This window comes from Dipodomys ordii, unplaced genomic scaffold (genome assembly GCF_000151885.1).
Source record: "Dipodomys ordii isolate 6190 unplaced genomic scaffold, Dord_2.0 Scaffold20, whole genome shotgun sequence".
In the NCBI taxonomy this organism is placed as follows: domain Eukaryota; kingdom Metazoa; phylum Chordata; class Mammalia; order Rodentia; family Heteromyidae; genus Dipodomys; species Dipodomys ordii.
This window is the reverse complement of record NW_012267236.1, coordinates 6822145-6849925: the sequence shown is the minus strand read 5'-3', so window position 1 is coordinate 6849925 and position 27781 is coordinate 6822145. Positions and strand designations below refer to the sequence as shown.

The 27781-nt window shown below is 47.3% G+C and overlaps 1 protein-coding gene across 1 annotated transcript in view; it reads left to right on the top strand.

Annotated features, from left to right (window-relative positions):
- Plb1 (phospholipase B1) overlaps window positions 1-27781 on the top strand; it is a 125042-nt gene that overhangs the window by 29818 nt on the left and 67443 nt on the right. The window contains exons 10-20 of the mRNA XM_013013528.1: window positions 3797-3859; window positions 4521-4600; window positions 5424-5502; window positions 6115-6213; window positions 6962-6970; window positions 7294-7350; window positions 12126-12197; window positions 13427-13501; window positions 16528-16591; window positions 24437-24495; window positions 26822-26895. Of these exons, the coding sequence (XP_012868982.1) occupies window positions 3797-3859; window positions 4521-4600; window positions 5424-5502; window positions 6115-6213; window positions 6962-6970; window positions 7294-7350; window positions 12126-12197; window positions 13427-13501; window positions 16528-16591; window positions 24437-24495; window positions 26822-26895 (731 nt within the window). The remainder of the gene's footprint in view (window positions 1-3796; window positions 3860-4520; window positions 4601-5423; window positions 5503-6114; window positions 6214-6961; window positions 6971-7293; window positions 7351-12125; window positions 12198-13426; window positions 13502-16527; window positions 16592-24436; window positions 24496-26821; window positions 26896-27781) is intronic.

Sequence of the window (27781 nt, the reverse complement as noted above, 5' to 3'; positions counted from 1 at the left end):
GAATAGATGGTGTTGTTGCTATTATTATTATTATTTTATTTTGGTGTCAGTCCTGGAGCTTGAACTCAGGGCCTAGGCACTGTCCCCATGCTTTTTCTTTTTTTCTTTTTTTTTTGGGGGGGGACTCCGGTCATGGGGCTTGAACTCTGGGCCTGGGCGCTGTCCCTCAGCTCTTCAGCTCAAGGCTAGCGCTCTACCACTTGAGCCACAACGCCACTTCTGGCTTTTTTCTTTTTGCTTATGTGGTGCTGAGGAATCGAACCCAGGGCCTCAGGCATGCAAGGCAAGCGCTCTATCACTGAGCCACCTTCCCAGCCCACCCCACGCTTTTTCACTCAAGGCTAGCACTCTACCACTTGAGTCGCAGCTTCCCTCAAAGACTCTCAGGTGTTTTTCTGCTGGGCTGGCTTCAAATCACAATACTCAGAACTCAGCCTCCTTAGTAGCTAGGATAGTAGGTGTGAGCCACAGGCACCTGGCTCAGAATAGGTTTTTAAACATCAGATTGTCAGGCCTCAGATATGTGCATACATTTCTTCCCTTTTCTCCTTCCTTCCTTCCTTCCTTCCTTCCTTCCTTCCTTCCTTCCTTCCTTCCTTCCTTCCTTCCTTCCTTCCTTCCTTCCTTCCTTCCTTCCTTCCTTCCTTTCTTCTTTGCAGATAGGGTCTTACTATGTAGCCCAGTCTGGCTTTGAACTCGCTATATTGTTTGGACTGGCCTCAACATTCAAGATCCTCCTGTCCCACCCACTCAAGTGCTGGGATTATAGGTATGCTTCACCAAATTCCACCACCCCTTGAGTTTTAATAGGATCTGCTGAATTGCCTTCCAAAAAAGTAGCTCAACTCATTTACATTCCCCTCCCCAGTCTCCCCCCCCCCTTGCTTGAGGACACCCATCCCTAGAGCAGTTATAGCACATGTTGTGTCAAACTTAATGGTTTTTGTCAATATCTGAAGCTCCCTCAAGATTTGGTCATATTGACACAGAAGGACTGAGTTTATTCATGCTTAGAATGTCATACTTCTAATTGGCTACAAACATATGACCCAAGTAATCCTGCCTTACTCCTAATTTCTGAAGTGCCCTAAGCCACTGTCTTGATCACCATATTAGTTTAGCTCACTGTAAAAATGCTGGCTAGCATCCACTCAAATCCTCCCTTTGTTGCCCTTTGCCCTGCCCATCTTGATTTTCCTTTTGCACAAAGACTGCCAGGGTTTTAGAGCCTCAGCTAGTCTTTTTGTGGGGAAGTTCTGCTTCTGTATTTTGATATTCCTGAGAGCATATCTCAAATGCTATTTGTCCTTCAAGAGTTGTCCAAACGTGCTCTGCAGAGCTAGGATCCATAGGTAGTACTTCTGAGGGCAAAGGTTGAATGGGTGGGCTCCAGGCCCCCATTTGACTGTGTAGCTCTATCTTCGGTCTCATGCTGAGTGGCTCCTGAAAGTCATTTTATCAGTCATGTGGTATTGTCTCATTGAAAAGAAATGTTAAACCATTGTCCTTCCACGAACCTGGACTTCTCTGCCCCCTAAGAATTTTGGGCTTCTCTTGTAAGGAGTGGACCAGGGCTTAAATCCTCATTTGTTCTTCATGGTTTCTAAACATCAAAGTCATAGAGAATGAAATCAGAGCTACCTGCCATGCAGTAGCAATGTCTGGTCTTCAGAGGAAAATGGAAATGTGGTTTGTAGCAGTGAGTCTGGATGTTTTCAGGGTCTAGAGGCTTTGCTTATTGCTCTGTGGTTGAAATCTAGTTTCATTGATGAGTGAAATCAAAACTCAGAATAAAAATGAAGAAAGAAAGCCTAATGCAAAAAAAAAAAAAAAACCCAACCACCATGCATTTACAGTTCTCATCACCAATGCCATCAGAAGCAGGTACATAGAAGGGTTCTCTTGCAGTATGACTCAAGAAACTGGAAAGTATTCAGAGTTTAACTCAGTAATCATTTTCCTTAGAATAAATTGCAAGAACTAACTTTTAAGAACAAGTTAAGTCTGGTCTCAGTTCCCACAGGGGGGCACAAGAGAGGATCCCATCTGAGTCCAGAAACACATTGCTATCCACCCTCACTTCACTTCCTCACTAGTAATGAAAATACTGCAAAATGCCACTCTGCTTTCCTGTTACAATGTGAAAAATCAATCAGTAAACCCTGCAGGAGGACAGGCTTCTAAGTTGCCTGCAGACTGGTTGTCCCTGAAGTGACAGGAAGACAAAGAAGGTGGAAAAGCTGCTGGTTCCTGCATAGACAGGACTCTGCACACAGCTGTCAATCACCAAATGGGGACTTTACACAAAGGGCCGTCCACTGCCCCCCAGCATGCAATATGGGAAGAAATGCCAAGTCCTCGTCTTAATGTTGTCAGTTCTGCTTTGGTGTCAGGCCTGCCCCTGGGAAGCCAGTACTGCCAGATGTGTTGTGATGGGTGGCAATACAGCCTTGGCCAGGCTTTCTTCCACCTGAGTCTCCTAAGTGTGATCTGACCATCCCATGCTCCTCCTGCAGATCCCTGGAAGTCAGTCTAGAAACATCCTTACTGCCCACATGTACCACATTCATTGTCCTTAGGTTTGGGGACACCCTGGTTGGTTGTCCTTTGAGTGTGATTCTGCCTGGTTCACAGCTACAGAGGGAGCCTGGCTTACCATGACATTCCAGACCATCAGCTTTCCCTATGTCTTGGTGAAGATGTCATGTTCCTATAAAAACACCACTCTCACTCAGGCTCTGGTGGCTCTAGCTACTCAGGAGGCTGAGATCAGAGAATGGAGGCTTGAAGGCAGCCTGGGAAGAAAAATCCATGAGACTCTTATTTCCAATTAAGCAGCCAAAATCAGGAAGTATAGCCATGGCTCAAGTGGTAGAGCGCCACCCTTGAGAGGAAAAAAATGTCAAGGAATAGCACAAGACCCTGAGTTCAAGGCACACACACACACACACCAAAAAAAAGGAAAAAAAAAAAACAAAACACCACTCTTCTGTAAGGTTACACATAATATAAATTCCTCCTTAAGCCCAAAGACAGGAATAAACAAAAAAGCTTATTTCTCTCAACCAGTATCAACTTATGTCTTTTACCCTCAGTTTCTAAAGAATGAGACCAGGACAGAGTTGGCAGGGAGAGGGCTGATATTACAGGCTGGACATTCCTTACCTGAAATGAAAATGTTCCCAAACCCAAAACTGTTCTTTGAGTAGTTTTGATTGTGGAACTTTGGCCGAAAGACACATAGCTGGTAAATTTTTTGCAAACAGTTGAAAATCTAAAAAAACTCTGACATCTGAAACTCTGATATCTGGTCCCAAGCATTCAGATCAGGGAGGATACGCCTGTGCCCCCATGGAAGTTTTGAAGCTCACCTGCAAGCTTAAATCTGGTATTGGTTGTGTACTCCTTCTTAAGGCTCATTTCCCTTTGAATAAAAGCAATTTCACCAGCTTCCGGAAGTGAATCTCCCTCCCTTCAATGAGGGTGCCTGGACAACAACAGGTGTTTTCGACCTTGCGCTAACCTTGGGCTTGCCTTTTCTTGACGTGGACTGTCTCCCCTAGAGGAAATGATGTGTTTGATTTTTCTCCTGACAGATGATGAATATGGGAAGTCAGAAAATGTGCCGAACACAAACACACAGTCAGACAGAGAAAACAAGGGAGCTCCAGAAACTCTACACTGGTTGTGGGGGAGGAGGGTCTCTCTCAGGTGGGGCCAGCCTACCTGAGTCTGGACACCTGGGCCTCAGTTCCCCCTTCTGCCACCCTCACTCGGCCTACTTGTTCTCTCACAGGAAAGGCACGTGAAGAATGACATGGAAAGGCTGGCCCGGACCCTGGACTACCTGCAGGAGGAGGTAAGCCTGTGCCCCCGGCCCTGTGGGACCTTGGCCTAATTTCCTCATGGAGCTTCACACCCCTCTTTTGAGGGCTGGTGAGGTGGGTTCTGGTTCACTCCCAAGTTGCCTCTCCCAGAGTGGGAAGAATAGACTTCTGTGAGGGACCCCAACACCCTCAGGACCCCATCTTCTTGCCCTTTGAAATGCAAAGTCGTCTGGATAGAGAACGTCCCTCTTGCAAAGCTCATATCTGAGGGGGGCTCTGACTCAATGGCCCTGTGGTCTGTCATAGCCAGAAAGCTCAAGAACCTGCAGAGCCTCTTTCTAGAATGACCAAGATGAAATTGCAGGTTCTGACAGCCTAAGGACAGTACCTCATACCTTCCCTGAGTTCCTGGGGTCTGTGGTCACCATGGAGACAGGGGAGTCTGTGGTCCCCATGGACATGGGAAGAGGTGCCCTGCCCACCAGAAGGAAGGTGACAGGTGCATTTCTGCAATGCACAGCTGTGAAAGTGCTGCTTTGAACCAACGCTGAGCAGAGCTGACCTGTTGAAGAGGCAGCCCCTGTGTTCCACTGGACCTCAAACAGGGCTCACATCAGGGCTCCCAAGAGTCACTGTGCAGCCATGACCACGTGACTGACAGCCACTCACCTTCTTACTCTTGTGTCCTTTTAGGTACCCAAAGCATTTGTGAACCTGGTGGATCTCTCCGAGATTGCAGCCGTGTCTCACTGGCATCAGGGGGCTGGGCTCAGGTAGGAAGAGAAGTAGAGGAAGACCAGCCTACACTACATGCCATCCATGGGCCATAAGGAGCCTGAAATCATAGATGACAGGAGACGTCCTGTGGTATATGTGAGCCTACACAGTAGTGTGTGATGGAGTCTGGAGAAGAGAGTTGGGGGCTCACATTCAGAGATGAAATATTCAGTCTGGACAATGTCAGGGGCCCTTTCCTCCCAAGTGATTTGAGGGTTCTGAACAAAACCGAAAAATCAGATCTGGCAAAATACTTTAAGCCAAGGAATATTACTTGTAGAAAGTGAGTAGAGGAAAAAAAAAAAAGCAAAACGAGTTTAACCATCTTGTCACTTCTCAGAACTCAACTCCCATTATTTCTGAGAATTTCCCCAGAAGTTACATTTTTTGGTCCCACATTCTAACAATCCTGGATTTGCACCTACAATAGAAGTTTGTGTGGAAAAGGCCAAGGCAAAGACAGCTGAGAAGGGAGGGTGGGAAGGGAGGAATTCCAAGAAAGGAAGATAAAAAGGATAGAGTAAAGAAAGCAGGATGCAATGTGGGTGTCTGGGAGAAAGAAGAAGAGAAAAAACATCTCATTTCATCCCCACCCACCAGGGACAAGAACTCCAGGGGTGTCTCTCCACCCTGCCCATCATCCTCCCAACATTGGTCTCCTCCCTTCTCCTGTACCCCTTAAGGTTCCAGCATCCCTTCAGGCTCCAGCATCTCCCTCCCTGCCCCTAAGGGACTCTAGGATCCCAGGCCCTCTTCTCTAGAGGCATCTTGGAGGTTCACCACCCAGGTCTTTTATTCCTTGTTCGTTCTGACCTGCAGCGACCCCGTACCAGAGCCCTGTCACTGCCCAGAGAAGACTTCAAAGCTGGACAAGGTCATCATGCAATGGTCCTATCAGGTGAGCCACCTCTGGGCAGCGGGCTCAGGGAGTAGATACCACAGAGAACAAGGATGGTGGGGACATGGTCAAGTTTGCTCACATAGGACTTCTCCAGCTCAGTTCAGGACTAAGGTCAGAGCTACTCTTGGCTGCTTTTCCCAAGATGAGTCTATATCCCTGCACATGCTATAAGCACCACAGTTCTGGTGAGTGGGAGTGGAGACTGTGCTGACACTGGGTGACACAGAGTGAAGAGCTTGGCACATTCATTCTATAGCTGGTGAGCTGCTTTGACTGGATCATGTCTGACCCCAGATCACAGCCTGCAGGCAAACCAGCTATGCATTGCCACTGACCTAAGAGACCCCCAGCAGAGTGCAGATGTGTGCTCCTGGGCCAGCAGTTCAAAGTCCAGTGCTCACTGGCACGCATAAGAAGAAAGTTGGGAGTGAAGTTGTGAAACATTTCCCTCAGTGAGGAAATTTTGAATGGTGCATGGCTCAAGCCCCTGCAGACTCAGCCCTGAGGGAAAGCATGGAGCTGTGCCGACTGTGCCCCGTCATGGTGTTAGTTCTAAGCCAGGGGCTGCACAGCACCAGCTGCCTTCAGCTCCCCCACCTCCTTCCTCAGGAAGCCTGGGAAAGCCTCCTGGCCTCCAGCAGGTTCAGCGATCAGGAGTCCTTTGCCGTGGTTTTCCAGCCTTTCTTCTACGAGATGCTGCTGCCATCAGTGAGTGGGCAGGGGGGAGGCGTCAAGGGTGGGGATGGAAGTAAGGGGCCTGGGCCACTTCTGCTCCCTCCTCCCTCCGCTATGTCTCTCAGCTTCACAGAAGGCCCAGCCCAGACAAGCTTTATGAACACCAGTGTGATGGTGCCATATTCTCTCCTGCCGTTCCCACATGAGATTGCATGGTCCCATGGTCCCATGAAGAGCAGGAGTCCAGGCTAGCTTCCCTGATTCCAACTAGCATTTGGTGCTGAAAGTGACTGGCCATGTGACCTTGGGCACGTGGTCTGACCTCTCTGTGTCATGGTTCCACGTCCATAAAATGAGGGGTGTTATGAAGTCACTTGATCTACGCTGGTGAGCCAATGCCAGGAAGAAGTCGGCAGTGCCCTGGCGTGTGGGCAGGACTCGCTCCGCTTAGTTGCTCTGACTTTTCAAGATGGTGCTTCCAAGGGCACCCACGCTCATTTCTTCCTCTGTGCACTCCTGTACATCCTTTTCCGAAGGGAGGGAGTTGCATCTGCCCTCCCCTGGGTCATCGGGCAAAGGGTCACCAGGATCATAGTGCATTGGAGGTGGGGCTGAGCAGTCTCTCTGCAGCCTCCCCGCCGGGGTTCCAGCCCAGCTCAACCCCTGGGAGTATGACCTCGGTCCTACAGTGTCAGCCTTGGGGAAGCACCAGCCCTACCTTCCCCTTGGCTCCTCTAAGCCTTCTGGGCTGTGTCTGGGAACAGTTGTTCTTGAATCCCAGCTCCTGCCTGTTGGGCTTGCACAATACTTGAAGTCCTGGTTTTTCACCATCTTACACAGACCACACCCCAACTGCTTTCCTGCCACCTGTTCTTGAGTTTCGTTTTAGGGACCCCATGACGACACAGAGCAGCCAGGCATTTGCCCTGTTCCCGCCAACCCTGACCTCTGAACCCTGGCCCCAGATAACACTCCTACAAATTCACCATTATTGGTGGGGACAGAGCTGGACAGATCAGGGCCCCCAGCTCCAACCCAGGGGATGAAACAGAGTACAGGAGCTGTCACCTCCTGGGGACAAACATGGACTCCTCTTACCTCTTTATCTTCTAGGAGAAGCCACTGCCCCACCATCCTGCTGTGCTTGCCCTGAGCCTTTGGAACAACATGGTAAGTGGTGGTGACCAGGGCTTGCGCCAGCCTAAGGGATAAACCACAGAGGAAGGACGGTCAGCGTCACATTCGCCTTCTGCCCACTGCAATGAGGAGGGTCAAGAGTACCAGCCCAGCTCAACTCCTATTCCTACAGTGACAGCCTTGGGAGAGCCCAGCCCTACCTCCCCATTGGCTACCCACCCATCCTACCTACCATTCCCTGTCCAGCTTTCTTGGCCCTGAGGCAGCACCATGCAGGTTTAAAGGCTCAAGATGGTGCCTGGAGCCAGCATGACAAAACCCCATCTCACAGCCTCCCTTCTGCAACACCCAGCCTATAGCCTCCCTCCCCCACCCCTGCCATCCAGGGTCCGTCTCACCCTTGGCCCAGAGCAAGGACTAAAACATGTATAGGTCCTCTGTGTTAGATCCATGATAGGCATCACCAGGGCCCCATGATTCATCAGTGAATAAAAGGCAGCAGACAGAGACCTCTCTTTGCCACCCCATCCCCCCCCCATGCAAGTGGCTCTGTTTTTAGAATTGCAATGATAGACATTTGTTTTTCTTTTCTTGCTCAGATTAGAAACATTTGTGCCTCTTATCTTAGTGTGCCTATGCTGAGCACACAAGCAGCTGCACTTAGGCTCCTGGTGGAGGATGAGGGCAGGGTAGGAAGGGCAGGCACGGGCAAGGCTAAGGCTGTCCCTTGGAGAAGGCACTTGTCTTGGCCAGGGATGCTGATGAGTGGGTCAGAGCCTTGGGTGGACTCATCCCCTAGAAAACCACCTTGTGACTGGTCTCCCACAGGGCAGAGAAGGGACCCCCCTCCAGTAGGGACTGCCCTCCCATCACCCTCTTTTAGGGGAAGAAGGCTGATCATCATGGTTCAGCCATACCTCTCTGCTCTTCCATCACCTTTCTCCAACCAACCAAGGGCACCTTCAACCCTGCCTTGTACTGGGAGCCAAGGAGGTTAGAGGAGGCCTAGAAGATGGGATCTGGGTGGCTTTTAGGGTGTGTGGCAGGAGGACCTTTGGGAGCAGACAGCAAATTGCACAAATGGCACAGGAAGGAGGCTGGTCCTGTCTGAGAGGAAATACAGCACACAAGGCTGGAGAACCAATGAAACTGATTAGCAGATGGAAGAGGAGCTGGAGAAGAGATGGAAGGGAAAGGGCTGGCCTCCTTTCTCTCTCTTTTCCCCTTCATCTCACTACCAAGCGTCTTTGGTGTTGGTGGCAGCTATGATAATAAACACGAGAGAGCTGCTGAGTGATGTCCCCAAGCACTGCCACAGGCCCAGGCTCTTTCAGTTTTCTCAAGGGTCAGGAGCTACAGATAATCAGAGGGGAACAGGAGGCCAATGGCCTGGGGCCCAGCAACTGTCACAAGGCCTTCAAGGAAGTGGTGGTGGTTGTCCTGGGTGGGGGGGTTACCCCACTCAATCCAGACCTGTCTAACAACTACCAAGTTCACATTTTCCTCCTAAGTCCCCCAGGCTCCTACAACCAAGAAAGGAGGAAGGAGTCCCCAAATGGTTCATTTCCTATTTCCTCACTTGCAAAATGCCAGCCACCCACAGCCCTGCTCAAACTCATCCAGAGCTCCTGCAGGCCTAAATCTGTCCATGAGTAATCAGAATAGGGCTTCAGGACAGGTTAGGGCCAAGAGCACTGGGCAAGGAGTCAGGAAACTCAGTTTTGCTTCCGGTCCTATCTTTGGTTGTTTCTTGAGTGGATCACATTTTTTTCCACCTGCCAACCTCAGCCAGCTTCAGAAGGCCTGGGACAATGCAAAGAGCCTTTGGACTCCTTCACGCCCCTTGCCTCACTCACTGTGGTCCCCTGGGGGCACAGGGCGGGTGGGAACTTCTCTTCCACTGTGTTGGGCTTACCCAAGACCATGAGGTAAAAGTCAGGTATGCCTGTTATTGACCACATGGAGTCCGATGAGAGCTCTTCTCCTAGGCTGGGGACAAGCAGGGGACAGTAGAACTGCTGTGATCCAGGGCCTATGCCTACTCCATTCGGAGTACCACTCCCAGGACATACCTGTGGGGAGAGGGGTCTGCTGTGCCCTGGGCTCAAACCACGTTAGCACTTGCCCTCCTGCCCCAGCCACAGCCCAGCACAGATGTGAGCTCTGAGCTCCACACAGCTGGAACCTTTCTAGTTGTATTGTCACCCGCCACCATCACTGATGCTTGTGTCTCTGTACCGAGCTGAAAGCACTTTGTATTCTCTGAGCCTTTTCTGTTGCCTCCTGTAAATTCCGGGAACTCCCAACTAGGGGCAGTATTGAGGGACCTGAGTCCTAGGCCCCTTCAGTACCTAGAGCAGGGCCAGGTACCAGAGCCACTGGGCAGCGCAGGGACTCAGGAAGAGCTCACACATGAGAACTCTGCTCTCAGAGAGGATTCTGTTTAAAGTCAGCCCCCACCCTCGAGTGGATTTCATGGTGATGAAGAGGCAGAGTGAAGGAGATGTAGCACTAAAGGACTAGGAAGGGGAGTCACAGCACATCCCACCCTGGTCGAGCCAGTTGTAAGCAGCCTAAAGCAATGGGAGGAAGACATTTAGGCCTTTTATGTGTGTTTGTGTATGTGTACAGTTCTGAGATGGAACTCGGGGCCTTTTACTTGCTAGGCAGGCAGTCTACTGTTTGAACCATACCCTCAATACTTTTATTTTTTTGTTCTAGTCCTGGGGCTTGAACTTAGAGCCTGGGCACCATGCTGTCCCTGAGCTTTTTTTGCATAAGGATAGTGCTCTACTATTTGAGCCACAGCTCTACTTCTGACTTTTGGTTGTTAATTGGAGATAAAAGTCTTGCTGACTTTCCTTCCTGGGCTAGCTTTGAACCTCAATCTTCAGATCTCAACCTCATTCTCCTGTTGCAATTCTGCCTCCAAAGTAGCTACATCAAGGCTTTTATTTATTATTTTTTTTATTAAAGTCAGATCTTGCTAATGTTTGGGCTAGGGTGGCCTCCATCTGCCACGTTCTCATCTGTCTCCTGTATAGCTGGGACTATAGGCATGAGCCACTATGCCTGGTTCTGGGATGAGATGCCCAGAAGAAGTTTTAGTGGGCAACCCTATACATTTTCTTTCTTTGAGAACATGAAAAATAGGCTTCCCATGATTCATTCTTTCCAGAGACTCTTATTCCTAATAAAACTTCTTAGATGATTGTAGAAAGGAAAAAGGAAAGCAAGACAGATCAATACCTGGCCATCCCTCCCCCAGCCACACTGAACACTGCCTTTGGGAGCAGCCCTGCACACCCTGGGCTGAACTTTCCATTTCTAGAGCGGCCACCGTCAGAATAAAAGTGAACCCCAGAGCTCCAGGTCCACCACTCCCTCTCAAATGTGATCATTAAACCTGCTTATCTGACTCTCCTTCCATTTGGTTAGAGGCAGCCCTGAATGGGGTAAAGTTCCTTCCTAGCTTGGGGTGTCCTGGCCTCTCTGCCAGCTTCTTAGAAGGGGCCCAGCAGCAGGGCTGACAGCAAAAAAATGAGGCTCCCTCCCAGCAAAACATAGCACAGCAAAAGAGGGCCCGAGATTTCTCCTCCTCTGTTGTTTTCTTCTGAGGCTTTTACAGATGCATCATGAGCATTTCAGAGTAACAAAGAAGTTAGAAATCCCCCCCTCTACTTATTTCTTGGCTGTCATTATTTTTCAATAATGCTCTTGCCTAAGTTTTAGAACTTGATGGTTTCTTGCTTTCCTGTCTACCATTTGTCTATACTGTTAAGTAGCCTTTGTGGTTCTTAGTGTGTGTTTGTGTGTGCTCATGTGTGTGTGTATGTGCGCGCACACACGCGCATGTGCTCATGCTCATTAAGGCCAGCATTCAGGGTCTAGACACTCTCCCTTGGCTTTTTCACTTAAGACTGGTAATCTACCAAGTGAGCCACTTCTGGTTCTGTTGTGGTTAACTGGAAATGTCAGTCCCATGGACTTCCCTGCCCAGACAGCCTTCAAACCCTGGTCCTTAGATCTCAGCCTCCTGATAGATAGGATTACAGGTATGATCTACCAGGGCCTGGCTATGGTGATGGTTTAAATCATGACCTCTTTCAGAGTCTGTACCTGAATTACTAGGGATCATGGCTGCCTGAGTTAAAGGTGGGGACTGTGTTCCTGCATCTTTGTCACCCAGTTAAAGACGGGTCCTTGCTGGGTATGGGCCCCTAACAGGCTCCATGTGAAGCTGTGTGAATGAGCTGTCCAGAGGGTTGGGGCTACAGGAAGCAGGTAGACCAGGGCAGGGCAGGGGCTCTATCCACAGGCGGTGGGTTTGCTCTTCCTCCCTTTACCTGCTCTGCTCTCTCAGGGAGATGTAGTCAGCAAGGTAGTCTCACATGGGTAGCAAGGAGCGGGACCAGACATGGACCAGGACAACCTGCCCTAGGATATCAGTATGTATGGCTAGCTGCCACCCACCCCCCACCCCACCCCGTCCAACCTGGTGTTTAGTTTCTCTTCCTGTGCTGTCTGGAGGAGGGGACTAAGAAATGCCTTTGACATCTTGAACCCACTGATGGCCCCTCTCCAGCGACAGTCAGCAGTCTGTTATGGGTGAACAAGCAATGCTGTCCCCAGCCTGAGTATCCAGCGGGTGGGTGTGGGACCCCACTGGAAGTGTGCATTTCTCCTGAGTTCCCAGGTGGCCCTGATGCTGCTGGTGCAGGGGTCAAACTTGGAGACTTTCTCAGAAGGGCTTGGAGGGCTGGCCCCTGTGCCAGGTTCTCTGATTTAGGGATCACTTTCTTTTCTAGATGGAGCCAGCAGGACGCAAGGATGAGCCGTTCCATGCAGCAGAGAGGAAGCCCATGAAATGTCCCTCTCAGGTGAATGGAACTGGGCTGCAGGAAGGGGAGGGATGACACCACCTGGATTGTGCTAAGACAGGAGCTAACATTAGCTCCTGACAGGCTTAGATGGTTCATCTGCCTGTGTGGCTGCCCTTGGGGTTTATAACTGTAGATCAGGAGTCCCTCCACACCTGTGCAAGTCACAGGAGCGAAGCCACAGCCCACCTGGCCTCTGATGGTCCTCTCCATTTTCTTGTACCCCTGGTCCTGTGTCCTTGATGCAATTTCCAGGCTTTTCCTTTACCTAGGGGGAGGGAAGGAGAAGGGGGCAGGGCTGAGGGCATCATAGTGGTTTTAAAGATGAATCACTTTTGCTTATGTCTTATATATGTCTCTAATATAAGCAAAGTCAACTAGATGAAAAAGTAACTGAATATAAACCAATGAGATTCCTTCTATCATTTAATGCTTATCAAAATCTTTTGGCTTTCTTTTCTTTCTTTGAGAAGGGGGAGTACTGGAGTTTGAACTCAGAGCCTCACGCTACTTTAGTAGGCAAGCACTCTACCACTCAAGTTTTCCCCCAGCCCTTTTGGATTTAGTTATTTTTCAAATAGGGTCTTATAGTTTTCTCCAGTGCAGGCCTCAGGCCATAATCCTCCTCTCCCTGCTTCCCAATAGCTAGGATTACAGGAATGCATCAACACGCCCATCTTATTCTTGCTACCATTTTCCCCGAGAAGACTCAAACCGTGATCTTCCTATACCCAGCCCCAATTGTTTTCCTTTCTTGATGAATCATTCATTTTGTAGTTGTTCCTAAACAATAAGAAAAATACAATTCACCTTATATCTTTCTTTGATTTGGATGCCAGATGCTTAAAATTAAGGCTTTTTTCCTGATGAGTTGATGTATACGTATATGTATATATACATGTATATGTATATGTATATATGTATACGTATACGTATATATGTATACGTATATGTATATATACATGTATATGTATATAAAGAGAAGGGAGAGGGAGAGGGCCTGGTAGCATGAATCTCCAAAGTAGGGAGAACCAGAGATGGGCTATTTCAAAGCAAGCATGAGTTCCTGCAGGGAAAGCTCAGAGAAGGGCCAGAGAATGGTTTGGTTAACACTGAAAGGATGCAGTGAATGCTCCCAATCTACTGAAAATATGGCCAGATGGCTGGTCCCATTTATTAAGGGATCGAAAGTTCTGGACGGTGATATAGCATGCTACCTTTCTCTACAGGAGAACCCCTATCTCTTCACTTACAAGAACAGCAACTACCAGTCCAGATTTCTACAACCCCATGGACAGTCGGAGGTAAGGAAAGGTCTTCTGTGATGAACAAACTCACCAGTGAGCCCCTAGCTGAGTCTGGAACCTTCCACCTGGTTCTTCTTGTCATAAAACTTGATTTGCCTCTGGGTACTCTGAAGGCTGCAGAACTACAGCAGTTGTACCAGAATCTGAAATTCAGTGGGGAGAGTCTGGGGAAAGGTGAAGGGTCAAGTGTGTGCTGGTCCTTTCTTAAGATTGGCTCAGCAACCAGCTCCTGCGGTGTCACAGGGTGGGAGGGAGGCACTGTACTGCCCTTCCCCAGCCTGTTGTACTGCGGGACAAGATGTCTTCCACCATCTCCAAATCTCGGAGGAGCCCTTAGCCTAGTCTGGGGGAAAAGTGAAGAAGAGGCAAAGGAATGTGGCAGAGTTTGGAACCAGACAGAATGGGAACCGAAAGGCCTAAGCAGTCAGCCCACAGCCAGAGTCACCTCCTCACCTCCTCCTATCTTCCCAAGGTTTATCTCAGCCTTCCCTTTCTGATACTTCCTGCTGTGATTAGATAAAAACCACTTCCACCTGAAGGTTGATGGTTTTGTTCTCTAGGAACTGGGGCATTTTGATAGTCCTAACCCTCATCTCCCTACTGTATGGAACAGGAAGACCCCAAGTGGTAGAGGGTGAGACAGCAACCCAGGCCTCCACCCTGTGAAAGAGTCTGCACTGATCAACTTGTCCCACACCTTCTGACAAAATGTCACAGTGGCAGGGCTGGGGCAGGGCTGGGGGATATCTAGCAGGCAGAGTGGCACAATGAGCTACAACAACTGGCTCAGGGTTTCAGTCCAGATTCTTTGGGGGGGGGCGGTACTAGAGCCTTGTACTTGTTAGGCAGGTGCTCTACCACTTGAACCATGCTGATTTTTGCAGGTTATCAGGGGGCCAGAGTCTATTGCACTTTTCTGCCCAAGCTCACTTTGGGTAATTTTCTGGATTTTAACTTCCTGAGTAGCTAGGATTACAGACTTGAGCCACCAACATTTAAATCCAGATTCTTACTGGCTGTGTGTGTGTAAGTACTTAACTTCTTCATGCTTTCATTTAAAATAAATCTTGGAGAGGACAATAGTAGAATAATAGTCCTATTACCTAGTTATGAAATTAAAGTCAATTAGTTAAATATAAAGCAGTTACGCTGGGCATGGTGGCTCATGACTGTAATCCCAGCTACTATGGAAATTGAAATCCAGAGATGCACAGTCCAGGCCACCTGGGCAAAAATAAGAGACTCCATTAAAAAAATATAAGTAAACACAAAGGCCTAAGGGTGTGGCTCACATAGTACAGTGTCTGTTGCTAAACAGACACTCTAAAATCATGAGGTCAGGAGTTTAAATCCCAGTACTACTCAAAAAGGGAAGGGAAGGGAAGGAAGGAAAGGAAGGAAGGAAGGAGAGAAAGAATAGAAGAATGAAGAAAGAAGAAAGAAGAGAGGGGAGGGGAAGAAGAGGAGAGAGGAGGAAAAGAGAAGGGAAGGGAAGGGAAGGGAAGAGAAGGGAAGGGAAGGGAAGAGAAGGGAAGGGAAGGGAGGAGAGGAGAGGAGAGACGAGAAGAGAAGAAAAGAGGTCTTCTGGGAAACCTCAAGTTCTATAAAAGTGTTGTTACTGATGAGATCTGATAAGAGGCAGAAACACATCCCTCCAGAACACACTTATTAAATGCCCATTATGTATTTCTAGAATGCAGGCTCAGTGGGGCAGGGACTATCTTTATTGTTATTGTTTATCAGTGTGGGAAAAGTTTTGATATTTAGCTCAGGCTAGCTGGGAACTTGCCATGTAGCCTAGACTGGCTTCAAACTCACCATCCTTCTGCCTCACCTTACCAAGTCTGGGATCATAGGTGAATGTCACTATGCCCAGCTCCAACAACTTAGTTGAATTAATGAATTGAATTCCAGATGTGGGATCTAAAAATTAAAATAAATGTTTATCCCAAGGAACTCAATCTGGTAAAGAAACATATATGTCAACCAACAATTATAACACAAGATGATCAGAAGTATAGTTAATATTTCCACGGGGTATTCTGGGAACATAGAGGAAGAAAATGGACTTAGAAATCCATTCTAAGTATCATTAGGGCACCAGTGACCTCAGCCTCAAATGAAAACTAAGACTGAGCATTGAGAGTAAAGGTGAGGAAGGAGAAGGGCGGATATAGAAAGAGAGAGCATGAGTGACCATTTGGGTGAAGGCAGGGGATTAGGGGACAGCACTGAGACACTGGTCAATGCCTAATAGTTTCAAATATCAGAAGGCCTCTTAGGCCTTGCAAGGGTCAACAGGCTTCATAGTGGATCTAATCCAGGGAACCACTAATTTGTACAACCAGCAAAGAGTGCTGATCATCCATTGGACCAGGCACCCCCTGACCCCCGGCTCTGGGGACACAATAATAAGTCAGGCAGCAGTTGCTGGCTTTACTGAGAACCTGGGCAGGGACAAGCCATCCTTGCATTCCGTTGAGAGCCCTATGAGGCTGGAGCTGGAGAAGTAGCCCATGGGACCAAAGACATGATACTAGGGAAGGCTGAAGTCAGCCCAAGGAGAAGGAACTGGAGAGAAGGTAGCAGATTTGGAATCAATTTAGTTTAGACAATGGGATGTGAAGCTGAAGGAGAGGGATTGATCTTGACACTAAATTTTATCTTTAGTGTGTGTGTGTGTGTGTGTGTGTGTGTGTGTGTGTGTGTGCACATGCACACCACTACTGGGGCTTGAACTCAGGGCCAGGATGCTGTCCTTTAGCCTCTTCACTCAGAGCTGGCACTTTACCACTTGTGCCACAACTCTACTTTGAGCTTTTTGGCAGCTGATCGAAGTCTTTAGGTTTATCAGCCCAGGCTGGTTTGAATCCTGATCCTCAGAACTCAGCTTCCTGAGTAGTTAGGATTATAGGCATGAGCTTGGCTTAACTTCAATCTTAAGTGATCTTTTCCAAACTAGAGGTCCACTTCCCAACCTATTTTCCAATCATTTCTTATCTCTCTGTATTTTCTCATTTCAGGTGAGAGAAGGGACAGAAATCAGATGTCCTGACAAGGACCCCTCCGACATGATCCCCACTTCAGGTACACAGTTTGCCTCAGGAACTTTCTAACTCATAAGTCAGAGCAACCTTAAGGTGGCAAGAATCTGAGATACTCCTGGCAGGGGATAGGGGCTTCCAAGGACATGGTTGTTGTTCTCTAGGTGTATTTATGAGGTCATGCTTGTGTCTGATTATTCTTTATTTTTATTGTTATTATAAAGGCAATGTACAGAGGGGGTACAGTTACAAGTTAGGTAATGGGTAGATTTCTTTTGGACGGTATCATCCCTTCCCTCATTCTCTCCCAGTTTTTCCCTCCCATCCCCACCCACAAGTTATATAGTTCATTTGCAACATAGTATCCAGTGAGTACCATTGCTGCATTTGTTTACCCTTTGACCCTTTGTTTCTGTGTTTAATTATTCTTTAACTAAAATAGTGATAACATCATTATCAGAAAGCATTTATTGAGCATTGACCTCACAGTCATCCTCTGCAGAGCCCAGTGGTAGTTGAATGTGTTGACATCATTGTTTCTACCTTGAAGTCCTCAGGGATGACTTTACTCTCCAAAACAAGTCAAAGAACACAAACAGAAAGCAAAAGTAGACCATGGCTCTATGGCTCATACCTGTAATCTTATAGTTGCTCAGGAGGCTGAGATTGGAGAGTTGTGGTTCAGAGCCAGCCTAGGCAGGAAAGTCTGTGAGATTCTTATCTCCAATTAGCCAAAAAAAAGCTGAAAGTGGAGCTGTGGCTCAGTGATAGAGCACTAGGCCTTGTGTGAAAAAGCCATTAGCAGCCTTTCCAAAGAGCAGCTGCCGTTCTTTCGGGTGAAGCAGCCTGAACTGTGTCTGTAGAGCATCACGGGAGGATTATTTTTGTGATCAGGATGACTTGAGCCTTAAAGTTTCAGTCTGTGGGTCTCCAGGCTTTGTCCTAGAGGGTACTACATGTGTTCAGTTATCTGTTCACTTATTAAAAAGTTGTGCATACCTCCTGTTCGCTGTTCGAGAGTTTATGTTCCAGTTGATGAATTCTTGGCCTTGAGATTATTGAAAAGATAACATAGCCATGGAGATGGCATAGTATGTATAAGGAATCTGTAGAAGAAAAAAAAAGCTTTGTAGTCAATGGTCTTGTGCTATGAATACAGCATAAATGCTGTGACTTAGTTTCCCATTTACACATAGCTTAGCTTTGAACACTCAGATCAAGCCTTATGACTAGCAAGTAGGTTGGAAATCTTCTCACCAAAACCCTCATGTAGTACTGACTCTTGTTCTAAGCTGGACTAATGGAATAGACAATTGTATTTAGTTTGGTTTCTGTTACTATAACAAAATACCTGCCGCTGAGTACTCATGAAGAAAAAAGGCATATTAACTCTTAGTTTGGGAGGCTGAATGTGAGGTATCGGGGATCAGGTGTTCTGTCTGGCTAAAGATTTCTCTTGGCTAGCTTTAAACATATTGGAAAAATGGAAGGGAATTTGCTATGTGCATAAGGGGTACCATCCCCATCTCCTGAGAACCAACTCATATTGAAAAACCAGTACTCATCCCAAGGACCCAATTACCTGGCAGTAGGTCCCATCTCTTCCACCACCTCCCCAGCAGCTCATGGAGGACTAAACCTTCAGCACTCGACTTTTTTGGAGGATAAACCACTTCCAAACCCAGAAGTGACATAGATCCTACACACACAAGTATTTAATTTGTACCAAGGTTTGGTAACAACTCCTTGGACAGTTTACTAGCTCTTATTGTGTTGTTTATTGTTTTGTGACTTGGTGTCTCACTGTATAGCACAGGCTAGACTTGAATCTACTGTATTACCCAGATTGGCCTTGACTCTGCCTTCATCCTCCTGAGTGCTGGGATTACAGACATGTACCACCATGCTCAGCAACTAACTGGACTTAATTGCAAAAGTAAATGATCATTTTATTTTTTTTATTTTTTGGGGGGGTCCGGTCGTGGGGCCTGAACTCTGGGCCTGGGCACTGTCCCTCAGCTCTTCAGCTCAAGGCTAGCACTTCCGGCTTTTTTCTTTTTGCTTATGTGGTGCTGAGGAATAGAACCCAGGGCCTCAGGCATGCAAGGCAAGCGCTCTACCACTGAGCCACCTTCCCAGCCCCCTAAATGATCATTTTATATGTAGGCTTTCCTGTAGTTAAAAAAAAATCCTTATTCAATGATGTAGATACAGATACGTGTAATGTAGATACATGCCTATCTAAGTAGAGATAGTGAATGTTTTAATAGCCGTATTTTTTGCAGTGAAATCATACACACTCCTCTCTAATCTTATCACTCCAAAAGGATGACTTGCAAAGCATCTTGCAGTCTATAGAGATTATGTTTCTGCTATGACAACCAATCTATCTCAAATATCTAAAGGCCAGATAAAATGTGAATCTCTTATTTACTCCTTGACCCAAAGATTATTGCATTTATTAGTGCTTGAAGATATAACCGAGAAATCGCAAGACCTTCAAATCTGAGATACATTAGTGATAGGAGCTGTTTGAGTAAACAGATAGAAGATAGATAGGCTTTGGCCTCCACAAGCTACTTAAATTGGCACAAGACCAAAACCCTGGCTCTCTCCAACTTGGGAGTGTACACATGTGAGCATAATGCTATGCTGTGAGACTCCTGCAAAGTGTCTTTAGAAAAAAAGCAACAGTAAACTGGACAATTATGAGAATCACATTGTGTTATGCTGTTGGTCTGTGACTGAACATTCTAACTTTACTTCAGAGCGATGAGGTAGGAAACAAAACAAAAGCAAACAGAACAGGGACCACAATATTGTCATCCTTGGTGATTATTGTGTTTCTAGTGAGTTCTTTCCTTCTTCTAGAGATCATGTTTGTTATTGCCAAAGTCATCTAATATATATTTCATAAGAGCTACTCATCTGGAGCTGGGAAGGTGGCTCAGTGGTGATAGAGCACTTGCCTTGCATGCATGAGGCCCTGGGTTCGATTCCTCAGCACCACATAAGCAGAAAAAACCGGAAGTGGTGCTGTGGCTCAAGTGGTAGAGTGCTAGCCTTGAGCTGAATGAAGAGCTGAGGGACAGTGCCCAGGCCCAGAGTTCAGGCCCCAGGACAGGACCAAAAAACAAAAAAAAAAAAAAAGAGCTTCTCATCTTAACTTTGGTGCGCTGGTCCAGGGCTTGAACTTGGGGTCTTATACTCTCACTCTTAGCTGGTGCTCTAGCACTTGAACCATACCTCTAGTCCAGGTTTATGATAATTAATTGGAGATTAATTGGCATCTCAATGACTTTTCTGAGTCATGATACTCAGATCTTAGCCTCCTGAGTAGCTAGGATCACAGGTATGAGCCGCCAACACCCAGCTTGTTCATCCTGTCTTTATACTTCCAGTGCTTCTGCATTTAGTAGGAGCCCCTGTTGTGTTGAAGGACTCTGAATTACTGAGTATTTCTAATTCATCAAATAAATATTCAGCGTTGATCTTAACGATCTTAAAAGTGAACTAGACCAAAGTATATTTTATTAAAATGATTTTTCAGTGACTATAAGATAGCTATTGTGCCTTCAGAATTCTTTCTTTTTTTTTTTTTTGGTCGGTCATGGGGCTTGAACTCTGGGCCTGGGCGCTGTCCCTCAGCTCTTTAGCTCAAGGCGAGCGCTCTACCACTTGAGCTACAGCACCACTTCCGGTTTTCTGGTGGTTTATTGGAGATAGCAGTCTCACGGTCTCTCCTGCCCGGGTTGGCTTTGAACCGCAATCCTCAGATCTCAGCCTCCTGAGTAGCTAGGATTACAGGCGTGAGCCACCAGCACCTGGCCAGAATTATTTCAAGACCTCTCCTGCAATCCCCTTTGCTAATATTTCTCTCATTGCACAGATACATGGTTCTAAACATTGTCAAAAGTACCATTTCAAAAGCCTTCCTTCCTTCCTTCCTTTCCTCCCTCCCTTCCTCCCTCCCTCCCTTCCTTCTTTTCTTTTGGGCAAGGTCTCAGTAGGCATCCCTCAATGGCTTTGCACTCACTATGTAACCCATGCTGACCTTAAATTTGGAGCCCTTCTGCCTCAGCCTCCTGAGCACTGGGGAATACAAATGTGCACTACTATGCCTGACTGCAAACGTGATATTTGAGGCTAGAACACTGCCTGTCACCCCAACTATGATCCCTGGCAGCCTGGGTGCCCCATTCTCATTGCATTTCAGAGCTCATTGGTGACAAAACATCACCCACTGATCTATGGGGCTGTGAAGCTGTTAATTCCATGCACAAAGAACAATCCACAAAGGTACTGTGCTACTTCTGTGCTACCATCACTGATTGAGTCTTTAAATCATTCATTGATTTTGTGCTATTGATTCTAAGTCTCTAGTATCTTTCATCTGACTCACTGAGCTACACTGAGATCTCCAGGAGTTTATAGAGAAGAAAATCCTCATGTGACTGTACTAACTGGACACCCATCAATGGTTTCAGCTCATTGTGAACCAGCAGTGTGACATTCTGTGGATCAGGTCCTGAAGTTGTTTCTATGTTCCCCATCTGTCCATGGGGTTTGTGACTTGGTCTAGTCTGCCATCCACAAGGAATGATAATCCACGGCTCCTAGGTGCCAACAGTTTACTGAACAAGTTCAAGTTGATCACCAAGACCCCGATTGTCTAAGTGGCTCCCTGTTCCATAGTTTTTGCCACTTAAAACTTTGAAAGCTATAAAATTCTGTCAGAGTACCCAAAGCTTTCATTCAAGCTAGCACTTTTTAAATTGGCATGGATTTGTAGTTGACCCTTAATAGATGTGTTTTTATGGAGTACAGTGTGGCATTTCAGTGCATGGATATAATATGTTGTGGTCAGTTCCGAACAAATGGCATGCATGTCATTTCAGACCTATATGATCTCTTTGGGAAATTAACACATTTCTTACTCTCTTACTCTGAGCAAGGTGCACATATATCTAAGTCCTTAAAGTTGGGAAGCAAACGGGCAGGGCAACCTTCACTGACAAGCAGGAGGGCGCTGGCATTTTAGATGATAGCCTGGAGGGTTACAGTAAATGGGCTGCAAAGCACAAGATACCAGAGAGCCAAACATTTCTCCTGGCACAGCTTTTTGTGGAGAGGGGACATGTCCCCACCCCTTAATTCCTATGCAGTTTGCTCACTCTCTGTGATGGCCTCAGATAAGAGGTCCCCAGTGCAGAAATCTTGAAGAGCTAATGATAACTTTATCAACTTCTTTCAAGCTAGTGGACAGTTTGTACTAGATAATGTTTGGCTGATCTGCCCACATAAACTTAATCTTATCTCTACATAGTTCTTTTTCCAAGTCAAGCCATTGCCAAAGTGCTTTGCTGTATTTCTAGGATATGCATTGTCAGAGATGATGGCATTAATAAACCTCAAACCAAGGTCAATCGGATATTAAACCAGTGAAATGCATTGGGTTCTATCTTCAAATTAAAATGCCAGATAAACCAACACCTCCCACTCAGGCTTCTTTTTTGCTGAGGATGGTCTAGAAGGGCCAGCTAAATAATTCCTCCTCCAGACCCCACCTGTCTGTCTACACAGAGAGAAAAAGAGAGAGAGATTTGTGTGTGCTTGTGTTTCCCTTCAATATATAGGACATTTAAGAGATAGGAATGTGCCATTTTTGCTGCCTTTTTGCAACCTGTAATAACAAAGCTATGGAAGTAAATCTGCCCCCCACCCATGTCTCCCACATTTTACCCGTCTCATACACTCTAACCTTTGCATGGTAGCCAGCATTCAGAGAATCCACTCAATCATGGCAAGAAGAATACAGTGATGCACTGCCATCACTAGGAGCTAAAATAAACCACTCTGGAGTTGAGGGGAGCGGTGGGGGGGGTCTTATTTTCCATTTTGTTGCCTTTTTTACCCATCGCCTGATTTTCTTCAAGAAGAGGTCATTTTTAAAGTTTTCATGCTTAGCCCTGTAGGCGTGTGCTAATGTGTGCAGCTGGCTTTGTGATTTGATATTGTTCTTCTAACCACATAGTGTAGCTATGGAAAGCTGGGAAGGCCCAAGCAGGCTATAATCATGTGGAAGTGTGCGTCTGTCTGTGTGTATATGAAAGGGTTCAATGCCTGGTGAAGAGGGAGGAGGGAGGCCTCAGAAGGAAGAATCTAAGAGGCAGAGCTACAACCCCACCATCAGGTTTTGTAATGGCAGCCACAGTTACATGAGCTAAGAGACACAAGAGAAAATGTTCTGGTCTTTTCATTAGGAATATAGAAATGGACTTCAAACAAAACAAAAACAAATGAGCAAAAAACAATATGTCAACTGCTGGTGGCTCACACCTGTCATCCTAGCTTCTCAGGAGGCTGAGATCTGAAGATTGTAGTTTGAACCAGCCTAGGCAGGAAAATCCTTGAGGCTTTTATCTCTAAAAGCCTCAAGCTAAAAGCTTGGGAATAGAGCTGTGGCTCAAGTGGTAGAGCACCACCAGATTTGAGTGATAAAGCTAATGGACAGTGCCCTGGTTTTGAGTTCACAACTGATAGACAGACAGAAGAAGATAGAGGAGGAGGAGGAGGAGGAAGAGGAGGAGGAGAAGGAGGAGGAGGAGGAGGAGGAGGAAACAAAAGAAAAAAACATGAACCACCAGTGCCTAGCCAAGCAGCTATTGATTCATGCCACCAACATGTTGAACACCAGGCAGACTGGGCATTCCAGGGACTACACAGTGCTCAGAGAACATGAAAAGCATCCTTGGCCTAATCAACATTGTGGGAGGGACAGAGCTACAGGAGGTGTGGATCTATTCGAATGTGTTCAAAGCTGGTGTTCTACCACTTGAGCCACAGCATTACTTCTGGTTTTTGAGTGCTTGACTGGAAATAAGAGTCTCACAGGGACTTTTCTGTGCCTGCACTGGCTTTGAACTGTGATCCTCAGATCTCAGCCTCCTGGGGTAACTAGGATTATAGGTGTGAGCCTCCAGAACCTGGCTGGTTCATGTCTGTATGGAGATTGAGACTGGAGGATCACAGTTTGAAGCCAGTCTGGGCAGAAAAGTCTGAGATTCCATCTCCGAAATAGCTAGTGAAAAGCAAGGCTGGAGATATGGTTTAAGTAGTACAGCACTAGCCTTAAGCAAACTAGCTGAACAAGCAAGCTGAGCAAGTTGAGGCCCTGAGGGCAAGCCCTAGTGCTTGAAAATAATATAGAGCTATTGTGTGGGATGATATAATCTATAGACGAGGTAAGTCCATGGGGACAGACAGTAGTTTGCTGGTTTGAGGTCTGGTGGAAGAGGAGGTGGAGAATGACTATTTCATGGGTTCAGGGTCTCTTCATGTGGGAGCAGCGGGTGGTGATGATTGTACAGCAAATGTTACTCAACTGTTCACCTTACAATAGTGAATTTTATGTTCTGTGCCTCTCTCCTCCATTAAGAATGATAGTGGTTAGGAAAGCAGTTATTTCCCTTTGTCACTTCAGAGAAACTGCTCTTTTGTAGAATGATGTAACACTTTATCCCAAGCATCATCAAATCCTAGAATGTATCCAGCATTGGCTCTATGTCTTCCACAAGTCCTCCCCTGCACCCCAAATTACTTCGCAAGGGCTTGTCACTTCTCACCTGATGGCATCCAGTGTTACCCGCAAACGCTAGCCAAGATTCCATCTCGGCTCTCAACCCCTCTGCCCCGGTGCCCAGAGGGGAGGTGGCAGCCAGGGTCCACGGCTGATGTTGCTGAGCCCTGTGCACCGTATCTTTTGTTCCAAGGTGTATTGCCGGGAATACAGGCTTTGTCTCGATTTTCCTTGAAGACAATCATTGGATTTAGGGGAGGTAGAACCAGAACGGCCCACTTTCCATTCACCCCAACTCTGCATTCTCAGTTCACAGGTTGAAGCCAGCTGACATCAAGGTCATCGGAGCCCTGGGCGACTCCCTCACAGTAAGTTACTCAGCCTAGAAGAAAGGGGGAGAGGAGAAAACTCTGGTGAATGTCAGAAGGTGGAGGAGAAATGACCAGAGGTTTCGCTCCCATCTTGGGTCTTGATCTCCAGGCCCTCCCCTGCAACCCAGCACTCTGAAACCCAGCACTCTTTGCCCTTTTACTGGGAGGCTAGCACTGGGACTTGAACTCAGTGCTCTCACTTGGCTTTCTTGTTCAAAGTTGGTGCTCTACCTTGTGAGCCATAGTTCCACTTCTGGCTTTTTGGTGGTTAACTGGAAATAAGAGTCTCAGCTTTGTCTGTCCAGGCTGGCTTTGAACTACAATCCCCAGCCTCCCGAATAGCTAGGATTACAGGTGTGAGCCACCAGTGCCACCTACATCCTAACCTGAGCTTTCCTCTTCCTATAGTGAACTGAAGGTGAGAAGAGGAGTAGGGAGGGCTCTGAAGGAGCATGGGTGACAGAAATGGCTCACCCATGCCACCCAGCCCATCAGTGTGAAGGGTCCACCTTAGGCTAGATTGCATCTCCAAAGATCATGTAGGAAAGCTAAGAGAAAATACCAAGAAGGGAGCCAAAGAGGAGATGAGAGAGGAGCAGGTACTAATGGGAGCAAGGAGGTAGGGATAAGAAAAGAGGAGTCCTGGAAGAGGTGGAGGATGATCAAGCCTACTCTGCAGCCATTCCAGGTGGCACCTCAGACCTCATGAAGGGTGATCATGAAAAACACAATCAGGTCCTTTGAGTGGCTGAGAGTGGGGACCTAGACATTCCCAGACACATGGCTCACACAGAATTCACTCCTGAGGGAGTGGGCCTGCTGTCCCCTGGACCAGAGAGTCTCCAGCTGGATCCTCTCTGTGAGCTGGACCACACGGTGAGGTCCCAGTCTCCTTCAAGAAGGTGCAGTGGGTGTCCATGACCATCCAGCTTGTAAGTGTTGGAACCAGGCCTGGGATCCAGAGATCCTGACCCTAAGTCCTAGATCCTGTCCCTCATGAAGAAGATTCTCTTCCTCCAGAAGCCCTCAGAAGCCCTTCACCTCACGGGCCCTTCAATTTGGGCTGTGTGTGTGTGTGTGTGTGTGTGTGTGTGTGTGTGTGTGTGTTGTACCTGTTCTGGGGCTTGAATTCTGGGCCTAAGTGCTGTCCCTGAGCTTTTGTGCTCAAAACTAGTGCTCTACCACTTGAGCCACAGCGCCACACCTCCATAGCCTTACTACTTGGATCCTTCTGCAGGCTGCTCCTTGACTTGATGCACCCTACTTGCTTCCTGCCCAGCAGGGCTAACATCACTTTTCTCCCCTATGATCTCCTGGGAGATGCTCTCAGGACAAGAAGCCACAGGAAAGCACACAACACTTTGAGTGTGACACACCTGGCAGGCAGCCAAGGAATTAGGTACCAGGAAATTGGGAAATCATTCCCTGGGGAGCCCCTTGTGGAGATCAGCCTTCACCCCAGCTGCCTTGAGGCCCATCTTCAGCAAACTCTTTGGAATGGTTCAACCCAGAACTATATGGACATAACTATGGAGGATGTCCACACAGTGTTTTTAAGACCCTATTTTTGCCAGGTGCTGATGGCTCACATCCATAATCCTAGCTACTCAGGAGGCTGAGGTCTAAGGATCAAGGTTCAAAGCTAGCCTAGGCAAAGAAGTCCAATAAAACTCTTTATCTCCAATTAGCAACCAAAAAGCTGAAAGTGCAGCTGTTGCTCAAATAATAGAATACCAACCTTGAAAGCTAAGGGATAACATCCAGGACCTGAGTTCAAGCCCTAGTGCTGTCACACACACACACACACACACACACACACACACACACACACACACAACCCTGCTTTTCCTCCAACCAAGTGGTAGGATTATGAGGTTTCTTTTAACTGTATATAAGTGAGACATAATGATACAAAAGGATTGTTATGTGTATTTTTATGATGTATTTTTAAAACTTTTAAAAACTGAGAAACACAGGGCCCCAAAATATGTCCTTTGGAAAAAGACATGTTACAGTCTCATTTCCAAAGCACTTTGCTCACTGTTTTCTGTCCACCGGGGTCCAGGCAGGGTTCCCGGGAGGAGCTGGAGCTGTGGATGGTGCTAGGTTTCTCCACTGAGAGCTTGCCTCCATCATGGAAAAGGCATCTTGGAGCCATCTTGGATGGCAGGCTACACATCTGGATGTGGTGCTACATAGACTCTGGATTCCAGAGTGTGCCCAGATGGTCCTGCCTAGGATAAAAGTATAGAACTTCTGGCAAGCAAGCAAACATGGCAGTCTAGGAAAAACAGGCACACCCACCCTTGATTTTCCCTCCCAGGCAGGCAATGGGGCCGGGTCCAGAGTCGGGGCCATCCTGGACGTCTTGACTCAGTACCGAGGCCTGTCCTGGAGGTGAGTGAGGGCACAGCCAGGCCTGGAGTCCCCTGAGAGCCTTCTACAGAACACCTCAAGCAGAAGATGAGCCATGTAGTTCTTTTCCATGACAAATTCCCAGGTTCCATGTAAGGAAAGTATCAGCTTCTTAAACCATGACATTCCCTCAAATGGGGTGCACTCTGGACAGGAGTTTGGGGGAGACACGATGCAAGTGTTTGGGTTGGAAATGCTTCTGGGTCTTTCATTTCTCCCTCCCAGTGGGTTGCCTGGTACAGTCTGATTCCTGCTGTGCCTGGGATCTAACTACAGCCCCGGTTCCAGGTGCGTGGGACTCTGAGTGTGTTGACATTTGGTGTTTCTTCAGGCTGGAATCCAGAGTCTCCATCCCATACCAGCTTTAACCTCAGCATAGAATCCCTATATCCTAAACCTCCTGCTGCTGTGCAGTCAAACCCCAAACATTCCAGGCACCTCTTAGATGTTTCAGGCATGCTAGGCACAGAGAGAAGGGATACAGAAGAGCAGAGAACCCAGTCAAGTCTGGAAGGCTGTGTGTATCCATGCCTGCAAACCCACTGGCTTTGATCGCCTTGGAATTTTAGCATTGGCCTGTGAGGTGTCTACTCCCTTTGAAAAATGACTTTTCCGAGCCAAGAGGGAGAGAAAGACTAGGCTAAACTAAACAAACAAAACTCCTGTGTTTTTACACTAGAAATGGTGAGTTCAGCTGTAGCAGTTAAGTGGGATGGAACTGGCCGCTTGGGCTCTGGCAGTCAGGGTGTCAGGGATCAGCTTACTTCCCCCTGCTCAGATGTCAGAGCTTTGTGTTAGAAAAGAAAAAGAGACAAGAGGGAGGGAAGGAAGGAAGGAAGGAAGGAAGGAAGGAAGGAAGGAAGGAAGG